General features: G+C 41.2%; 1 protein-coding gene across 1 annotated transcript; it reads right to left on the bottom strand.

Moving 5' to 3' along the window:
* Window positions 1–2,202: 2,202 nt before the first annotated feature.
* On the bottom strand, window positions 2,203–18,531 carry NFYB (nuclear transcription factor Y subunit beta). Its single transcript, XM_054273721.1, has 7 exons — window positions 18,408–18,531; window positions 10,201–10,294; window positions 9,588–9,718; window positions 7,670–7,867; window positions 5,833–5,914; window positions 3,534–3,613; window positions 2,203–3,312 (listed from the first exon to the last, which is right to left on the bottom strand). Exons 2-7 carry the CDS (start codon window positions 10,292–10,294, stop codon window positions 3,280–3,282), a joined length of 618 nt encoding a protein of 205 aa, XP_054129696.1. The 5' UTR covers window positions 18,408–18,531; the 3' UTR covers window positions 2,203–3,279.
* Between the last annotated feature and the right edge of the window lie 226 nt (window positions 18,532–18,757).

The following is an 18,757-nucleotide window of genomic DNA, read 5'->3' as shown; positions in this document are numbered from 1 at the left end:
GTAATGAAAATTGTGGGAACTCAGCACATTCCTCCGGATGTCCAGAGTTGCCAAGGACCCCGTCAGGGGGCTCGGAGACCCTGGCATTCTGCCCAGAACACCTGGTGGCTTGATTTTGATCCTTCCAGCTTGGCATGGGGATGTGAAAGCCACACAGGTTTGAATGGTGTAAAAACAAGGTGTTCACAGGGTGAAAATGTAGGTTTAAGGATTTTTTTGTATGGGGCTATGGGGACAAGATGGAGGAATCAGGGCATCTTCTTTCTTTTTCTTGTCATCCATTTTCTGTGATGATGTTAGCACTTGGGGATTGGTTTAGAATAGAAGTGCACTGTCTAACATAGGTGATGGGTATTGGGAATTAAAAGTATTTATGATATACGTGGTTTGTAGTATAAAAAGACGACACCACCTTGGGGGCGGTCAGAGTGCCTGTGGCTGCCTTGCTGAGCAGATCTCAGCTGGGCAAAAAGAAAATTTTGTAAATAAGAAATAATAAACAACCTGAAGACCGAAAAAGCGAAGAGTCCAGACTCATTCTTCGAAAGCGCAGGCTGCCGCAGAACCACCATCCCATGCATCTCGGGGCAGAGACAGACCCAAGAGAAAATTGGATATACAAGAACATCATCGAAATCAGCTTTTCTCACAACTGCATTTGGACTAGAGATAACAGCATTTTTGTGCTTTTAAAGATACCAAAAGCACCCTATAAAGAAATACCAGAAGGATCAAGTGATACAAAAATGCATTTTTCAAAAAATTACTGTGGTAAAACTTGCTTGTCTTGTGAAAAGACACCTAAAAAGTCACTGCTCTTGGAAAAAGATCTTTGAACATCACTGCTTTTCAAGCAGCCTTTCTCCAAGTCTTAACATACGCTGCCACAGCTGTCTCGAACTCAAGCTCAGTTTGGGGGTATCTTAGTTCAAAAAAACATTCAGAGGACTAAAGAGAGGAGTGTTGTAGAAGCATGTGAGATGTAGCAAGAATGGTCATTCTTGGTCCAGGTCTTAGCTACTTGTAAATTTTAAACACCCAAACAGAGCAAAATGAGAACACAGATTTGTTGAACAAATATAAAGAATGCACTGGTTGTGCTGCTGCTAATAAAATTAGGCAAGTATTTCTTCAGACCACATTTTTTTTTATTTGGTGTACCATGGCTACCCTGCAAAATTTTATCAGGAGAAAGGTTTCAGAGAGACATGGAACAAAGTTTTGTACTATTGCTTTTACTGCTGTGGTTTCAGGAAGAGAATGAGAAGTTATGCAGTTTTGTCCCTGGCCCTCAAAGGGAGAAGAAACAAAAAGGAAAAACTAGGTATCAGCTTCATTGCTCACATGATGGAGTATAAACTACAAACTTAACACACGTTAACCTAAATTCACAGCAGAGAAGGGAGCCTGAAAAATGTTTCTTGTTTCAAGTGTATGGGATCACCTCAACCCACTTTCTATATATCAAAATGCCAAATCTTTCCTAGCTTCTCCTTACTTGGTATCACAACTTTTTTCCATTGCAAATCTGGGAACAGCAAGAACAGGCTATGCTGGCCTGAAATAAATGGAATAGAAACAGAAGGGGCTCTTGCAGGGATTGTGTTATTCAGTTTTACATTTAATGAGAAACTCCATTTGCTCATAGCTGCTGAACAACAACAGGCAGCCACAAAGCCCAGAACATCCTGCAGACTGCCCTGAATACACTGGATCGTCTCCAGAGGCTCTGCCAGCAGGATGCTGACTGGTAGGAAACACTGCTCAAATCTGCACATGAAGTTTTTGTTTAGCTAAAGAGCTGGGATATCTTAGGTTATGCTGATTTACCAATATTGAACTATTACATTTCTTTTTTTTTTTTAAAGAAAAGACAAAACCAGCAAGAAATCATATGGCAAGAGTTTCAAGGTGTGGTTTGCTTAAATTAATAACATACCTGTTATTAATTAAAGGATATATTTATTATCCTTCTAATAAGGATAATATATTTATTATCCTTATTAGAAGGATAATAAATATATTACATTTCAGTCCACTGGAAACAGTAAAAATACGGAAGGTCCCAAAATCCAGTCTGAGTAAGCTATTACTAAAACCTTCATCCCTACTCTAATAGGCTAAGACATGGCAACAAAATTACCCATCCAATTATAAAGAAACAGCAATGTTACCAAGAACAGCTCACTTAATATACAGAACTACATTACCTAGGTAGAGTTTATTGCAAAACCAAGAAAGAGACAGCAAACCTGAAGTCTGTCTTCCATTTCAGATTTGTATCACTTAATCAGCTGTCAGCCAGTCATGCCCATACACACCCACACAACATGCAGCCCAGGCATAGAAAGTCACTACCACTTTTGAGTTTCCACAGACTCACAAGAAATGTTAAAACATTTCAGTAAAAAATTAAAATGAGATCTTTTACCACAAGGACTATAAAATCCCCCCTACCCTTGGATTTCAAAGTTTGGGATTCTACAAGCCATACATAAAAAGGAGGAGTTATTTCAATAGCAGAAAGACTACCTTAAAAGTATCAAAGTAAGTCAAACGAGAATTAATGCAACTGAAAAAAATTTTAAAAAAGAAAACCTGCATTGCTTTCATTAACACTGTTGATAAGCTCTAAACCTCTAAATGTAGTAGAGCATTCATTGGTTTTGATTAACCTTTAATTCAGAAGTTACATTAGAAAAAACAATTGTAGCAATGATTTTGAGCTGCTAGTTTCATGAGGAAAAAGTCCCTTACAAAATCTCAATAAATAAGCTGACATGTCAGGTTAGTTGAGGTTGTCATGCAAGACAAGTTACATAATCAAGACTAACTCAATCTTTATAATAAAGGCAACTTGCATTCAAAAATGAACTTTACCCTTACAATTTTATTCAAAGGGTAAGCATGAATTAACCCAGCTGTTCACCTGAATTACAAAAGTAACATGATTCAATATGAAAATAAGAAACTGTCTACAAATCTCTGACAGTAATAAATTGCAATATACAATGCATACAGGAGTTATACAGAGGAACAAACTCTTGTACAAAACAAAAATACTTTAATACCTTTAAAATCCAATTATTTCTTTAAAATCATCATGAAAAAGATTTAAGTCAGAACTCTCACCTCAATTAGTCAAGCTTCTGGTAGCTACATTACAGCTATTTAATATACAAAGAGATAAATCTCTTCACCAGTCATTAAAACTGCCTCTTCGTTAGAGTTGCACAGGTTTTCCGTCTCATGTTCCCAGATGGAAAATTTTCTTCAAAATCATGAGAACTGAATTTGTTGAACACCAGAGATCTAGAGAAAGAAAATTCAAGCTTACATTCCACTGCACATTTTCTGAAGCTGCAGAGCAGTTCACAGCAAGCAGCCATGAATTCTCAGTGTCAGAATAGCATGACAGCCACCACCAAAGGACTATATAAAATTAATTCTCATCTTTCAGAACAAAGCAGCTGAATGAGTGTTTGGATTTTAGCAGCAGAAGGGAGAGTAGGGGACAAGATACAGGATCATACCTGTTGATATGATGTTGTGTAGACCATAACATTCTGCTGTTGGCCATCTGTGGTTATTAAGCCTGCTGGCAACTGGTTAGCTGAAAGAAAGAGCATTTTAAAAACATTAGGCAGGAATGCTTGATATACAGAGCCTTGTTTGATGTGTCTGTCACCATTAAATAACTGTGGTCCACTCCAGGACTACAGAGCCATTAATCTTCCGAGTTACCATCCTACACTGGTAAATTCACACTTGTTACCAAGTGCTACAGGTGAACAAGTTTATTCCCATTCAGAAGAAATAATAAAATCCAACTTGATTTTGTTCTGAGAGTAAGCAGAATGTCCAAACCTGCACACAGGCAAATGGAGCGGAGCTCACCCCCCTGACCACTGAAAAGGCCATCTCCAGTGCTCAGTATCCCAACAAGCCTGAAGAATTGAGTTGGCTTTGTTTAGCACTTGAGCATAGCCATGTGGGAGGAACTCAATTAAATCATTGTGCTGCTTTATAAATTGGGATCCATCAGGGACTCCATAATACAGAAGCTCCATGGAAGGCAGAAGAGAGGAACAGGAACAGGCAATGACAAAAAATAAAAGGCACTGCCAGAGCCTGACATTGTAGTGGTCAACTTCAGCATGTCCTTTAGGGCACACAGAAGAGCTCTGATTTCACAGAGGAAAGAGGAGGCCAACAAAAGGAGTAAAAAGTACTTCTGAGATACCAAGAGAAAACACAGGGAGTGATGCCCCAAGGTAGACCTTCACAAACATGCATATTAAGCTCTCACACTCAGAGTAGGTGCCTTACAACTGCTATTTGAAAGCAAAGCAGCACACTGATTTATACTGTAGGTTGTCACTGTAGCACATTTTCCCCTAGGACACAAATAATAAGGTTTTGTTCATGTAGTTACTAAATATAAACAAGATGTATAACCAATACAAAATTCTGAAAGCACTGCATAATCCTAACAGTTTTCATTTGAAAGCTGATGTTTGAGGGTTTTGTAATTAGATTTTTGGTTCGTTGGTTGGTTGGTTGTTTTTATTTTTTTTTCCTTCCTCCTTCATTGAACAAAATTTCAATTGCTTCAGTTGCAGGCTGAGAGATGCATGAAGATTAGTGAGAGTGGCTCTGGCAGGTCCAAAATTTACTGCTCTTCAATGTGCACATTCCATATCCAACACAGCTTAATGGAGAGACCCCGACCCAGCCCCGGCATGAGGCCACCACAAAGAGCTGAGGGTTATGCCACAGAAGCACAGCTATCACTACTACTGCTGCAGGGACACCATCATTCATTCCAGACAGAGCTGCCCCTGTGAAGGGAAAAACCTGCAGCACTTGACATGATCAGTTATTTAACATAATTTTTTTTTTACTTTCTTTTAATACTGCAACAGCTCCTTTGCATCCTTAATCCTGCCAGGACATTTCTAAAGTTGCTCTTTTCAAGTCACAGCAACCTAAAGTTTTTAAGAATCTGAATCTAAATATTAGAAGGGACCCTTGCAATATTTAGATTTAGATTCCTAATTTCCAGCCAGTTTTATAAGCTCCGCTTCCAGGCTAGAAGAGACCCAACATAACTGCATTGTTTTATGCAGCCAAAGTCAAACTGAGAGCAAAGTGTATTTCCAATCCTGAATAGGTCATTTTAGCCCTCAGGCTTTGAATTTTTGCTAGTTTGGTGGTTTACCAGTGATTTTATCACATACTTAAAAACCTAAAGCTTGTCAGTAGATAGGACTAGAGCTGTGCTTTCTAATTTGTCTTCTATCAGGTTCAACACTACCAGCCCATAACATTTAAAAGCCAAGGTGGAGACTACATGCAAGAATCAGCACCAACAAAATCAGTGTAAATCCCAAAAAACTGTCAGGTTTTAATCCACAGTAAAAGGAAGAAAACTACACTGAATGCTACACCCTACACCTTCTAGCTGCCAATCTGTGCATTCTTTTGAATGTAAGAAATATTAAGGTCTTTAGAATTAGACAAAGATGATTTTCTTCTCTGCCTCATTTCTCAAAGATGAGCTCCTCAAGTCAGTTTAACTTTTTTCCCCCAAGTGTCTTGCAAGTAGAATGGATGTAGCTACTGGGGGAAAAGGAAAAAAAAGGTTTGCACCTTTCATTACAACCTGTGTTTAAGTGTATACAAGGACTAATATATGCATTTATAAATTTTTCACAATTGACATGAGCTATTACTAGTCCAGGATATATTCCTCAAGTAAGAATGCTGCCAGAAGTGCTGTATTTACAACAGCTGTAGTAAGAACATAATAAATTAAAAAGTACTACTCACTAAATGCTTCTTCTGTGAGCTCCTCACTTAGACCATCTGCAGTTGTAACTGTTCCCCCAATTCCCTTTTCTCCTTTCATTGCCTAAGAAGAGAGAGCACAAAATAAGCAGAAAAAAAGCTTGAGATTTTTTTCAAAGCCCCAGGAACTCTAGCCAAGGTTTGAAACTTGCAGAAGAGTTACAGTGCAACAGCTGGAGCTTGAAATCCCAAGAACTGTAAAACTCTATGGGATTTGAGAATGTGCATATTACATAAGTGTTTTTCATCTTAACCATACTCCTGAAACAAAAACTTGTCAAACTAGGACTGTGTGGTTCTAAGAAAGGCTTTTCACCTTCTGCAGAAAGTTCAAAATCTGTGGTAATCCAGAAGGAGAATTTACAAGAAATCACAGAGTCTCACCTATCAAGAATGTGCAACATTTCCTTACCAACCACACACAAGCACCATCACCGTAAACTAAGAGCTGACATTTAAAACCAAGAATTGGAATTTCTTCTCCCACATCAAGGACTACAGCCAGAAAGGATATCAGCATAGAAAGCCAAGGCCCCAAGTCATCTGCATGCAGTTTTTGATGCTCTATGCTATTACATAAGAATGTCTAGAAAAATAATGTGGGCATAAAAAAAGATTCTCTGCAACTGCTTGCTTCAGACAAAATACTCAATTACAAAACTGAAGTATTTCACCCTGAAGACACCCTTGCTGGAAAGGAGATTTAAAACTGATGAGCAAAGCTGTTTAACCCATCCATGCAATTAAAATCCAATTACTCTGCTACCACAGTATCTATAATCTGCAAAACTGATCAATTAAGAATGAAAGTATCACAGACCCACTTCAGACTTATTCGGTAAGAACTGGAACTAGTTAAGGAATACTTGCCTTTTTAAAAGCACATACAGCCCTATCACAGCATGTGCAACTGCCACACAGAACTGGAAAAGGCACATAGCACTACTCCAACTTTACACCTCCTGTTACTCAGTTATTCAGCAAATGACCTTCTGGGAAGGGGAAGCTTCAAGTGTTGTCAGCAAAACAAATACGGTTGGCAAGTCTGAACTAAAAAAATCTTAGGTTTACAAAACAAAGAAACTCAGAAGAGCATCCTTATCTACTGTTCTGGCAATTTAGACAGGAGGAGGCAGACCAGAAAAAAAAATCTCAAGCAGAAGCAACTTCCTTTTTTGAAAAGGTCTAAACTGCTGAAAGGAATAAAGTCACTTTCTGCTACAGAAGGGATAAATTAAATTAACTGTTTGGATCACATATCTAGCATGTACTATGTATCAAAAGCAAACTGAGGGACAGGCTAAAATAGTAATTTTAAAAAACCCATTGAAACAGATAGTTTTCCATGTGAATCATTATTCCAACATGAGAAAAACAGCTTTTTTCTTTTGCAGACCTGAAGTCCAGACAAACAATAGGCATTAGGCCAGTTCCTCAGAGGATGTAGTCAGTACATACTGACTGAACCCAAAGATCAAATTAAACATTCTTAATAGGCACTTCAAAGAGCAGAGCAATTTATGACCACCAATATATTAGAGAATTTGAATAAAATTGAATATTGAAGAATACTGAATAAAGTTGAAAGCTTTAACTACTCTGAATCAGCAAGTCTAATCAAAATGTTTACTTCCTCCTTTTTCTCTTGACATCCTCTGGGAGTCAAGAGTCCTCTAGAATGCTTTTAAACATAACATTACTCCCTAACCAAGAGCTGTGAGATACTGTGCAAGTTAGCCATTATACAGCTACAACAACAGAGAGCTAAGGATAAATGCAACCAGGTTAAATAAATGAGCAAATACCCATATATACCAACCTCTCTGAATTTTTGGAGGTATAACTTCAAAGGTTCAACATAACTATCAAACCCCAAGGTAGACATGGCAAAGAGAATATCCTCTCCATTGATGGTCTTTCTTTTCTCTTGGTGACACCTCTCACTTGCTTCTGATGTTATAAAGCTGATGAATTCACTTACACACTCTTGTACACATTCCTTTGCATCCTTAGCAATCTAGTAAGGAAAAAAGTATCACAAAATCATTAATAAAGACATAAGACTTTAAAAAACTCACCACTAACCCCCCAAAGAGTACATAATAGAGGAAACATTCCAAATCCCAATGATAATACCCATTTAGGCAACACCTGCACAGCAAACCACTGGATGTCCTCACTCCTCTACATAAGACCAGCTGCAATGTGATTTTACTCGTTTTACTATTTCAAGCAGCACAGCCAACTGCCAGGATCTCCTGAAGTCCTAAGTTCTATACAAGCTCTAACACCCAGATGCTTCTTGCTTTGCTTACCTATGTCTCTTCAAACCTGTTCATCACAATGTCACAGCCCACTTCCTCTTCTTTTTAAGAGATCTGGTAGCTCCAACCTCAGTTCATCACATTCCCACCAATTCAGCACTGACAAGTATTTTTATTCTGCCTAGATTCAAGCACTAGAATATACATCTACCAGAAAGCCTTTCTAATGCTTTATTATAAATTTACCAAATAAATATACATATATATATACACACACATATATACACACACACACACACATATATATATGCTCTGGTATAAATTTACCAAATGAGAACTCAAATGAAGCAACATATACCCCTGGCAAGAATGAAGTAAGTAAATTTGATTACAGCTTTCAGCGGGACAAAAGTAATTTACCTGACTTAAAATTACAGAAAGTATTACTCATGATTACTTGGGAAGCTGACAAGAATCAGTAAGAAGATTATAATAATTAAGATTCTTATTCTTCACATGAAAAGAACCTAAAAAATTGAAGCAGTAACTGTGTGCAGAGTCTTCACCAGCTCCTCTGAGATTTTCAGACATGTAGGGTGAGATTTTCAGAAGTCATCAGTCAGCAGCTTCTCTTGCAGTTCTTTACAAAAAACCATCCTTATTTTTCACGATAGCTCCACATCCCATATGCTAAATTCTAAAGAAAAATCTCATTTTGATCACTAAAAATTTATGACAATATGAACTAGGGTACAGTTTTTCACAGCAAAGTTATAAACGTAACATTCAGATCTCCAGAAAGCCCTGAACACTATGAAAATACAAGCAGAGGCAAGTAAATGATGTCTTGCTTCTATTTAGAGTGATCTCCAAAGAGATTAGTTTTAGCTGGAGGAAATGTTACTGTGGCTGGAATTGTATTGGAATACAATAGAGAAAGAGCAAATCATAGGAGCCCTGCAAAGATTTAAGATAAACCAGTAGAATGATGAAGTACTTATACAATCACCAGCTCAGCAGAATGGATTAAAAAGTCTATTCTTCGAAGTAAGAAATAAACAAGGCTCTCAATATCTAGCCTTATCTGCTCCATGATATAAAGCAGACTTCTTATGTCACTTTGGCATTTGGGTATGCAAATATTTGGGCAATGGAAGGCTAACCATTCTCTTCCCTTCAGGATGAGCACTGAATTTCTATTTCAGCCAAAATTTTTCACTTATTCCAAATTTTGTGCACATCAATGAAAGCAGACTAAATCTCTCAAGAGAATTGCATAGAAAATATTCTTAGTGATTGGCTTAGTCTCAATCACCTCCTGCTCCTGGGGCTTTTTCTCCTTTCCTTTTATAATGCTTTCCTTCAATAAACCTGCATCATTTGGAAAAATATGTTGTTCTAATCAGCTCAAGTTCATGGAGAGGAAGGAATAAAACTCATTAACACACTTTCTGTACCAGACAACAGTATTACCTTTCCTGTTTGGGGTATGGCATTTTTCATTATCCTTGCCACATTCGCAATTGGAAGATATATATCTTGTTCTCTGAAACTCTCTTTTGAACCGTTTGTATCTTCATGATCATTCATGCTGTCTTCTGTGTCTAATGAAATGAAGAAAAGTTAACAGAAATTATATTTGATAGACAACAGGCAATAATTCAGTTTAAAATCTTACACTGAAGGATGAAGACCTTTGAAAACACAATGTGCTAACATCATAGAAATAATTTTAAAAATAGATGCAACATCAGGGCACCTTTATAAAGATAGCATTTAATCACATTATGCACTGAAGTGTACATGGCTCTGATCAACAACCATTATTAATGCCATGCCAAAATACAAACTGCTTTCTATAACACAAATTTTTTTGTCATCCCCCTAAGGTCTCTGTACCAATATCAAAAAATCCAACTCCCCCCTTCAAACTGTAGAAAATGCTTTATACAGTGAGGCATTACAAAAACAATGGCAAATTCTTAGCCTGAGAGAAGATAGCAGAGAATGATATAAGAACTGGAAGAAAATTTATGTATACACACATATGCAGAGAAATAGTAGCATTTGCTCTCTCACTTCTTACCATCCTGAGGCTGTATGACATAGTGACTGCCACCAATGTAATCTCCAGCAATTCCTAACTGAGAAGCATCTGTTGTGGAGCTGTCACCATCCATCTACAACCAGAAGAAGGAAACCTTTCAGGTACAATTGTTACATCACTAAGTGCAGCTATTACTCAAACCCAGCACAAACTATGAGATCACTTTATACAAAGCATAAATATTTTGCTATTGGAGAACAGCATCCCCACTGTCATTAATGAGTTGTACTGACAATGGAAATAGTTCAACTGTTTTGTGAGGTTTTTCAACAAACTCGGCCAGAGGCACAGGCCATGACAGAATCATTTGGTTTATGTAACACATAGCTCCTGTGAAAGTCTGACCAGAATGTGCAAGGTGTCTTGAACAACCCTCAAAACCTACATCAGCCCCCTGTTCACTGAATGCTTTACCTATTAGTTCCTACACAGAATGCATCCTTCACTCACTCACTCACTCACTCACTCACCTTTACTCTTCGTGTTGGTTTGTTAAGCCCACTGATAAACTTCTAGCCAGACCGTGGGACCAGCTCCACATTCTCATCCTCCCTGAGACACCAGCTACTCCTATGTGCCATCTGAGTCACATTTTAGCATTCCCTGGTCCTGCCCTGCCTCACTCTCTGGGCATCCTTTGGTGCTCTTCTCTCAAGGTTCTGATGTGGTGGCCAAAAAGAAGACTTCTTCATGACGGTTTGGAGATGGGGGCGGTCACAGTTTAATAGGTAACTTAAAAGCCAGGAGAAAAAGGGAAGCCAAAAGAGCCTGTGCTTCCCTCCTTCTTACTGACAAGCTACACACATGGGGCCTGGAGAGGCAGAGCCCAGCTGACTTCACTCATTGACCCCACATCCACTGTGTGGGTACCTTGGTGTCTTTGAAGGATCTCGTGGTTGTTGTCAGTGAGACCACAGAGCTCACTTTTTTGCATATCCACAAAGAGGGAGAGAAGGGAGGGAGAGAGGGAGAAGCAATGTTGTGATTTTTTTACATCTACCCAGAAATATGAGCATTTAACCTCTCGCTAATCTGCACTTTGCTTGTGGCCACAGGGCTGAGTTTCATTTTGAAACCTTCCAGCAATGTCCGGTGTTACATTCGGCCAGAGATGCACAAATAACGCGAGCGCTGCTCACATTCCAACAATAGCTGGACAGAGCCTTAGGAGCTGTTCAAGAGAAAAAGACTATTCCAGCTCTTCTTCAATGAACAGAATATTACACTTCTATAAAGAATTTCAGGTCCCTTTTGCTGGGCTTTTGCAAACCAGCTTCACTTCTTACACAGTAGCTCTACCCAAAGGAAGGGCAGCATTTTAGGCATCAACCTTCCATGTGCCATCCTTAACATAAATTCACTTTATACACATTTTGCAGATCCTTTGTTGGGAGATTTAACTTTGCTTTTCAATCTCCCAAGGGGTCTGCAGTTTGCTTTCTCAGCTTACTGTAATGACAATGCAAGGATATCACAATCCTGCATGTCATGATCACCAAAATTGACATCACGCATCATTAAGAGAATTGTGCCTCCCTCTCCCTTCTGCACTCTGAAAGAATTAAAATTGCAGTCTGGTAAATCCCAAAAGCTACCTCCAAAATTATGTTAGAGTTTTCTGGTAGTCTTCTCAGTTTTGGCTCTCTGATCCCTGACGGAATTTAATTTAGGATCTCAATCTTTACCAGCCCCAATATAAGGTATTTTTATACCTTGATCTTTCTTTCCTTCTCTTTTTTCAATCTTGTGTGAAACATTTCTTCTAAATTATTTCCTTCCTTCAGGGTTGCAATATTCTTCAAATTTCTGCCATGATGTGATAACTAACTGGTTTCTGCTCACCTCTCCTGCAGGCTACTCCATCTGAATCTTTATTGCCAAGACCCAGCAACACTAAGAAAACATCTTACTTTCATTAGCCCAGCTTGCTTTCAATAGACAATACCTGCTTGAATCTCTTTCAAACCTGTGCTGCATCTACAGACATTTTGGTCATATTAAACTAATGCATCCTCAAGGTAATACCTTTGCTTCTATTTTTTTCTGTGCGCATATTTCCAGATCTACTTACAGGATGTATTATTTCACCATTATTGGGCATTTGTGTGGACATTTATCAGCACTATGAATTTAAAATAGTGATTAGCAAAATTGACAGGAAAAGGCTTGCAACAGAAAAAGACAGATCTGACTCAGATAAAGAAAACAGGTATTGACAGCTTAACATCAACTGAAATTACTTCTGTTGGTATTACTTGAAGAAAGATTTTTAGCTGCCAGGACAACTTTGGGACAGGAGATTAGGGACAGCACTAACACCCTTCTGCATAATGCTCAGCATAACCAGGTCGCGATCCAGGCCCACAGGATAATTCATGTTGGAAGTGGCTGTGGGAGGTCTCTACTCCAGCCCCTGCTAAAAGCAGGGTCAGCTCCGAGCTCAGAGCAGAGCACTCAAGGTTTTCTCCAGCCACATCCTGAAGGCCACCACAGACAGAGCTGGCCCAGCTGCCCCCCATGCCTCCTCCAGCTGACCACACCGTGAGAGAAGGAGGGGATCTCAGCACACTACTTCAATCCAAGTAAGTTGATGGAAGAATTTCAGCCAGAGTTGTCATTCAATTCAAATCTAGATCCAGGCATCTGAATATAGCAGCTGTAATTAATGTGCCATCCAAGTCACCCTACTAGTATTTCTTTGAGCCTGATGGATGACAAACACGACCTTGCAGGAAAATGTGGCCAGGGCTATCCCAGCCATCTCATAACAAACAGTTATATGCTCACACATTACAGTTTTAATTTCAGGTGTTCAAAACTCCAGTTAATCCCCACATTATCTGACTGTCAAGCTCAGCACAAGTTCTGTAACACATACAACAATGTTCAGAAAATGAGAAAACATTTTCTTCATTCTTCTCACTACACTGTTGCTAATTAATCCCCCTCCTTTAAACAAACAAAAACCCCAAACAACCAATAAAACACTTCCAAAACTATGACACAAACTAAATTCTGTGTCCGTGAAGTTGCTCTGGAAAAGGCAGCAGTGCAACATAGCATAGAAACAACACCTCGCCTACACTAACTGCAGTCACTAGGAGACTAAAAAGGCCAACAGTTCTTATATTGGCCCATTTAGTAGGAAGATCTGCTACTTCAGATGGAAGTAGATGCTAGAACAGGCAAAATCCTGGAAGATCTAATCCTAAAAGGTTCAGGTGGGAAAGAACTTTCCTCTCAGATTTTGCTTTAGATTGCCAAATTGTTACAACTTGCTTTAAGGAGAAGTAGCCATTTGCAGATTATACATCACATTTGCATGGTAGTTTCAGCCTGCAAACATTGCAGTGCTTTTTAATACAAGAGCATCTCCTACCTCTGTGTGGCTGCCAAATTGCACGAGGGAAGGCTTCCAACACCTCAGTCCTCCAGCAGCAAGTGCAGTGCATAACTGCAGGAAGCAATTACTACAGGTTGTACATTATCCTCAGCTTCCTGTGCTAGGAAGACAATGAAGCTCCTCCATGGATACACATGGACTGAATGACATGTCAGTCTCTAAAATGACCATGCCACTATCTGATTTTATCAACAACCAGGGAGAGTAAACAAGTACAGGACATAAACATTCAGCACTACACAGCACAATTAAAATCTGAATACAGAGCAGCAGCACAATGCTTTCTGTTAGTGGCTTTCTGTTTGTTTTTTCTCTCTCTAATAATAAAAGAATATTACTAGGGATATACATAGTTTGTATATCCCTAGATGCATGGAAGTTAACCAAAGAAATATGTTATAAGAGAAACATTTCAAGAGCATCAAAGAAGGTTCAATGATAAGATGCACATGAATGAACACACAGGTTTACACTGACATTTGGTATAAATATTCTTGAGGATACTTAAAAAAAATTTGCTCCTGTCAGCTGCTCACAACTCAGACTGTTCCTATAATATGTCTGTACTAAACTAATAAAACATCAGTATCTCAAAGTAAATCTTGCATCCTGTTTAATCTTATAAGCTCCCTTAAGACTGCAGTCAATACCAGTGGCTCAGCTAAATTATAACTAAAGAAGAATACAAGCCCAAGCCTGCTAGCACTGAGAAGAGACTAAAACTTAGATCAGTATAAAAGGAAAAACAAAGAAGAAAAAAGAAATTTGAAGAAACATGATTTTTGTTTTCATAACGAGGAAGTTACATGGCAATGACTTACAAACTGCCCTCTTGAAGGGAAACCAAAGGCCTCTTGTGATTTAAGTATTTCATGTGGTACTTATCCACCCTGTCTCCCAAAATTGCTACCCTGTGAGAGGGGAGTGGAAAATTATATGCAATGAACTGAAGCACTTGGTACACATTCCATGCAGTCATGTCTGCCAAAGAAGCAGGACAGAAACAATAACTAAAGCTGTAGGTAGTAACCACATCATTCATTTTGCCACACTTTGTCACAAGAGATGTAAAGCTGTGAATCAGTACATAACAGCAGAGACACAAAGTTTTATTCGAGCTTTCTGCACCCTTGCCTCTTAAGCAGAAAGACTTTTCCATTAAAAATGCACCTTTAATTTCCTTTTATTTTTCAGTGACTTCTGGGGATCCTAATTTCCCACTGAATTCCCACCTTCAGGTATTTAAGAAGTACCAACTGGTGAATGCATTCACAGGACATTGTTTCAGCAGACACATAAAAATATAATGCCAAATGCCTTCACACATAGAACAAAACCAGATGCTGCACTCTCTCTCCATCTCAGACTTCTCTAATCCCTTACATTCAGTGTTTCCCCCCACAGCAGAGTAACACTGAGAAAAGCAGATTGATGCTGAGAGGACTACAGTGTCACCAAGGCTCATTAGCATCTGGGCTATACCAGAATCCTTCCCCTGGCCCATGGGGAGGAAACTATCTCTTATGAAATCCAAAAAGGGCACTGCCACCTTTACTTACACCTTTCCCACTCCATGTAACAGTCTATCAACTTTATTCTTATCTTAAAAGCCCCAGTGCCACTGACTACAGGCCCCCTTCACGTGGATCCAGCTCTGCTAGAGCAGCTGATGACTCCTTCCAAGACTGGCTAATATCCACAAGCACTGTTAGCTGCAATATATATGGCTGGACTAAAACTTCATGCATTTTCACATCGAGAGGGTCAGTGATACAGAGCAAGCAGGAGAAATCCAGTTTCCACACTTTCTCTTTTTTGGCAGTAGAAGAGAGAAGCTGGAGGAGAAAATAAGATGAGCAGAGGAATGGAGGCAGTTTAATTGCATTTGCAGAAGCTGGAAAAGGAAAGCAGTGCTGAACACACTGCACCAGCACCTCCTTCCTTCAGCAACCTCACTGAAATCCCCATATTACCTTTCAATAGTACTTTTGATACTTTTCTAGTATTTTTTGTAAAAAACTAAGATTATCTGTTTATTAAAGCAGCAATCCATAAATCCTGTCTTTTTCCTTTTAGAAGTTTGATAACATTTTTAAGTAGGTAATTTTTCCTTTGTTGAGATAGTAACTCAAGTATGCCAAGCAGCTTTTTTCCTCTAAAGCAACAGGGCAAGTAAGAGTTTTACAAAACTAGTTCAGACCAGACCGAACTAGTTTCAGACCAGACTATTTTCGGCCAAAACTGTTGAATTTGCTGACACTTGCTTTTATTCTACCAATGTTATTTACCCATATTGTTTAGTATGCATATATATATAGTAATGTTTTGCTCTTTTTACAAGCATCCTGCCACTAAAACATCAATTTTCAAATACTAAGTTCCTTCAAAACACTATTGCAAAACTCTGTACTAAGTCAAGTTTCTTTCTAAGCAGAATTTTAAAGGTGAAGCAGCATTAGAGTTATATTTGAAAGCACTAAAGGAAGAACCTTGCAAACCTTTTTTAAATGTTGACAAAACAAGGTATCAGACTTTCAAAGTTTCAGTGTTTAATGTTTCATATCTTGACATTATCTTAAACATTATATTTCATTCAATTTCTGAACATTGCCTCCCTTCATCTAATTATTACCACAAATAAGAGTTAAGCTTTGAACTCTGTGGCGGTCAAATCCAGAAGTCTAAAGAGTAACACCCAGTGCTTCTAACTTCTCCCAATATAATGCCATAGCTGTAAATCCCAGCAGCCAAGACCATGTATAACCACCTGCTCAATGCATAGCGCAAAAGCAACTCACACAGGCCTCAGAAAGGTTCAGATTGAGCCATCTTGGGTGTCCTAGAGAACTGAAGATAGATCTTGCCTTTACATTGCAACTGTCATGCCACAGGCCACATAATCAAAGATAAAAAGAAAGCAACCACTAGCTTATTGTTTAGGAACAATATGTTAATGATTATATATAGATTTATTTTCTCCATTCCTGCAAGCCAATTAAAGCCAGACACTGAATACTGCCCAAAGTGGCACCTGCCATTTTCCTTTTTCCAACCATTTTGCCAGAGCTGCTTTTGAGAAAGTTGATTTTTTTTTCTTTCATTGACAATAACTGCCATCCACCAAGATGCCAAGGAAAAGTTATTACTTGTAATAGAGTTGATGAATGGGCTAAAATACAGATTTCTGTGCTCCTCATTGCCTAAAAATGTCCAGATCATTGTTATCATTAATTTTGCCATCCCAAAAGCAACCCAACCACACTAGGTAGCTTTTACCTGACAGCTCTTTTCAGAACAAATCTTTTTGGTTAAACGTCAAAGAAATTGGTAAAGCTAAACCTGATTTTCTACTGCGGTTGTACTGCAGAATATATATCATAGCTGCAGAAACATTACTAGAACGCATGAACTTTTGTGGTTTTCCAGTATGATTGTCTATAGAATTGTTGTTAATACGTCGACAGTACTCTTCAGGATCACCAACTACATAATTTCCGGAGGTAGCACAGTGGCTAACACACATAGGTCTGCCCAAGATCATCACCCACACACCGAAAAGTTATGTAGACATTGATAATGGTAGGGTCCCGTCTCTCTCCCATCTGTCATGTGTGTCACAGGACAGCCACCCAGGCAGCCACCCAGCTGCCTCTCCGCCACTGCAAGCTGCTCGATCCCATTTCCTGATTTCATGCCCTTCAATGATGCAAACACAGTTAGCGCTGGGGCACAAAGGGGGAGGGGGAGGAGGGACGGGGACGACGACGACACCTTCCTACTTATACCAACAACCTCTGAGCCTTCCTGGCACCCAGCTCACATCTGTTCGAAAGGTAACTCGTCTATCGTGACCCCTTGTTTACAAATGGCACAAGACGACGAGTCCTCAGTTAATCACCAACTTTATTGTTGATCACGCTGGCTGTGATTTCCGCGCTGCCCGCACCTGCCCGGCGGCGGCCGGGCGCCTCTGCCGGGCCCCCGTGCAGCCCACCAAGGCCTCGCATTCCCGCCCGCACTGCCAGCCGGTCACCGGCACCACATCCCGGAGCCTCACCCTACGCTCCTCATCCCTGCAAATAGCGCCAAACCCTTCAGGAAATTTCGGACCCGACAACGGCCCCGGGGGTACCGGGAGGAGAGCTCGGGCCGCTGTGGCACGCTACCCGGCTCACGGCCCGGCTGGGGACCGTGGGCGTGGTGGGGGCCACGGCCCCTCGCTCCCGTGGCGAGGGGAGGGGGTTCGGTGGGCGGACACAAAAGAGCGCCGAGCCCGCTCCGCCCGGCGCGGTCGCCACAAAGCCGCGGCCCCGGGGCGCAGCGAGCGCGGCTGGCGCGGAGACGGAGAGATGGCGGGAGGCCGCACGCCCGCGAGTACCCGCCGCTTCTCAGCCAGCGGTGAGGGGTGTCGGCCGGCCGCGGGGCAGCTCCGCCTGCTGCCTCCACCCCTGCCCTAGGCCGCAAAATGGAGCCGTAGCGGCAAGGGCCCAGCGAAGAGAGCGGGACAGCGGCGGGGGCAGCCGCCCCACCGCCCCTGGCGACACCCCCCCTCCCTGCTTGCCCGCCCGTTCCGCTCCCCTCCCCGGCCGCCCACCCCGCTCGGCTCCCTGGCCGCATAAAGCGACGCACGGCCGGTGCGGGGCCCGGGGCGGCAGCCCCGCACTTCCTGGTGCCCGCGGCGGCGGCGTGGCGGCAGCGCCGGGGCCTGGGGAGGGAGACGGACATTTCATTCGAGCCGGCAGTGCAACCGGTTACCAATCATTGGCCGGAGCCAGGCACAAACCTCCAGTGCGGCCCTGGTTGGCTCCCTCCGCAAATCGGCTGTTTGGTTGGACGGAAAATGGCTGCGAAGGAACCAGTCCCAGCGCGGAGCCTCGCTTCCCGCAGCCGGGCTGCCCTCCCTCCGCGCCGCCTCCCCGCCACTCATGTCAGCTCTTCCCTCAGCGCGCCCCCTCCCGCCGGGCCGACCCTGCCCGCCTCCTTTATGGAACGTCTGGGCCGGGGGGCGTTGATCCCGCCCCCCCCCACCCCGCGCGGGGCTGGGGCGCAGCGGCGGCCGTGGCTGTCACCGAGGGCTGTCCCTGCCACAGGGCTCGGTCCCGCAGGGCAGCTCCTGGCGATTGTATAGAGAGG

The sequence above is a fragment of the Melozone crissalis genome, unplaced genomic scaffold (genome assembly GCF_028551555.1).
Source record: "Melozone crissalis strain CALT ecotype California unplaced genomic scaffold, PUWL_Pcris_2 ptg000004l_1, whole genome shotgun sequence".
Lineage (NCBI taxonomy): Eukaryota > Metazoa > Chordata > Aves > Passeriformes > Passerellidae > Melozone > Melozone crissalis.
The sequence above is the reverse complement of the archived record's forward strand: the minus strand, read 5'-3'. Positions and strand labels throughout refer to the sequence as shown.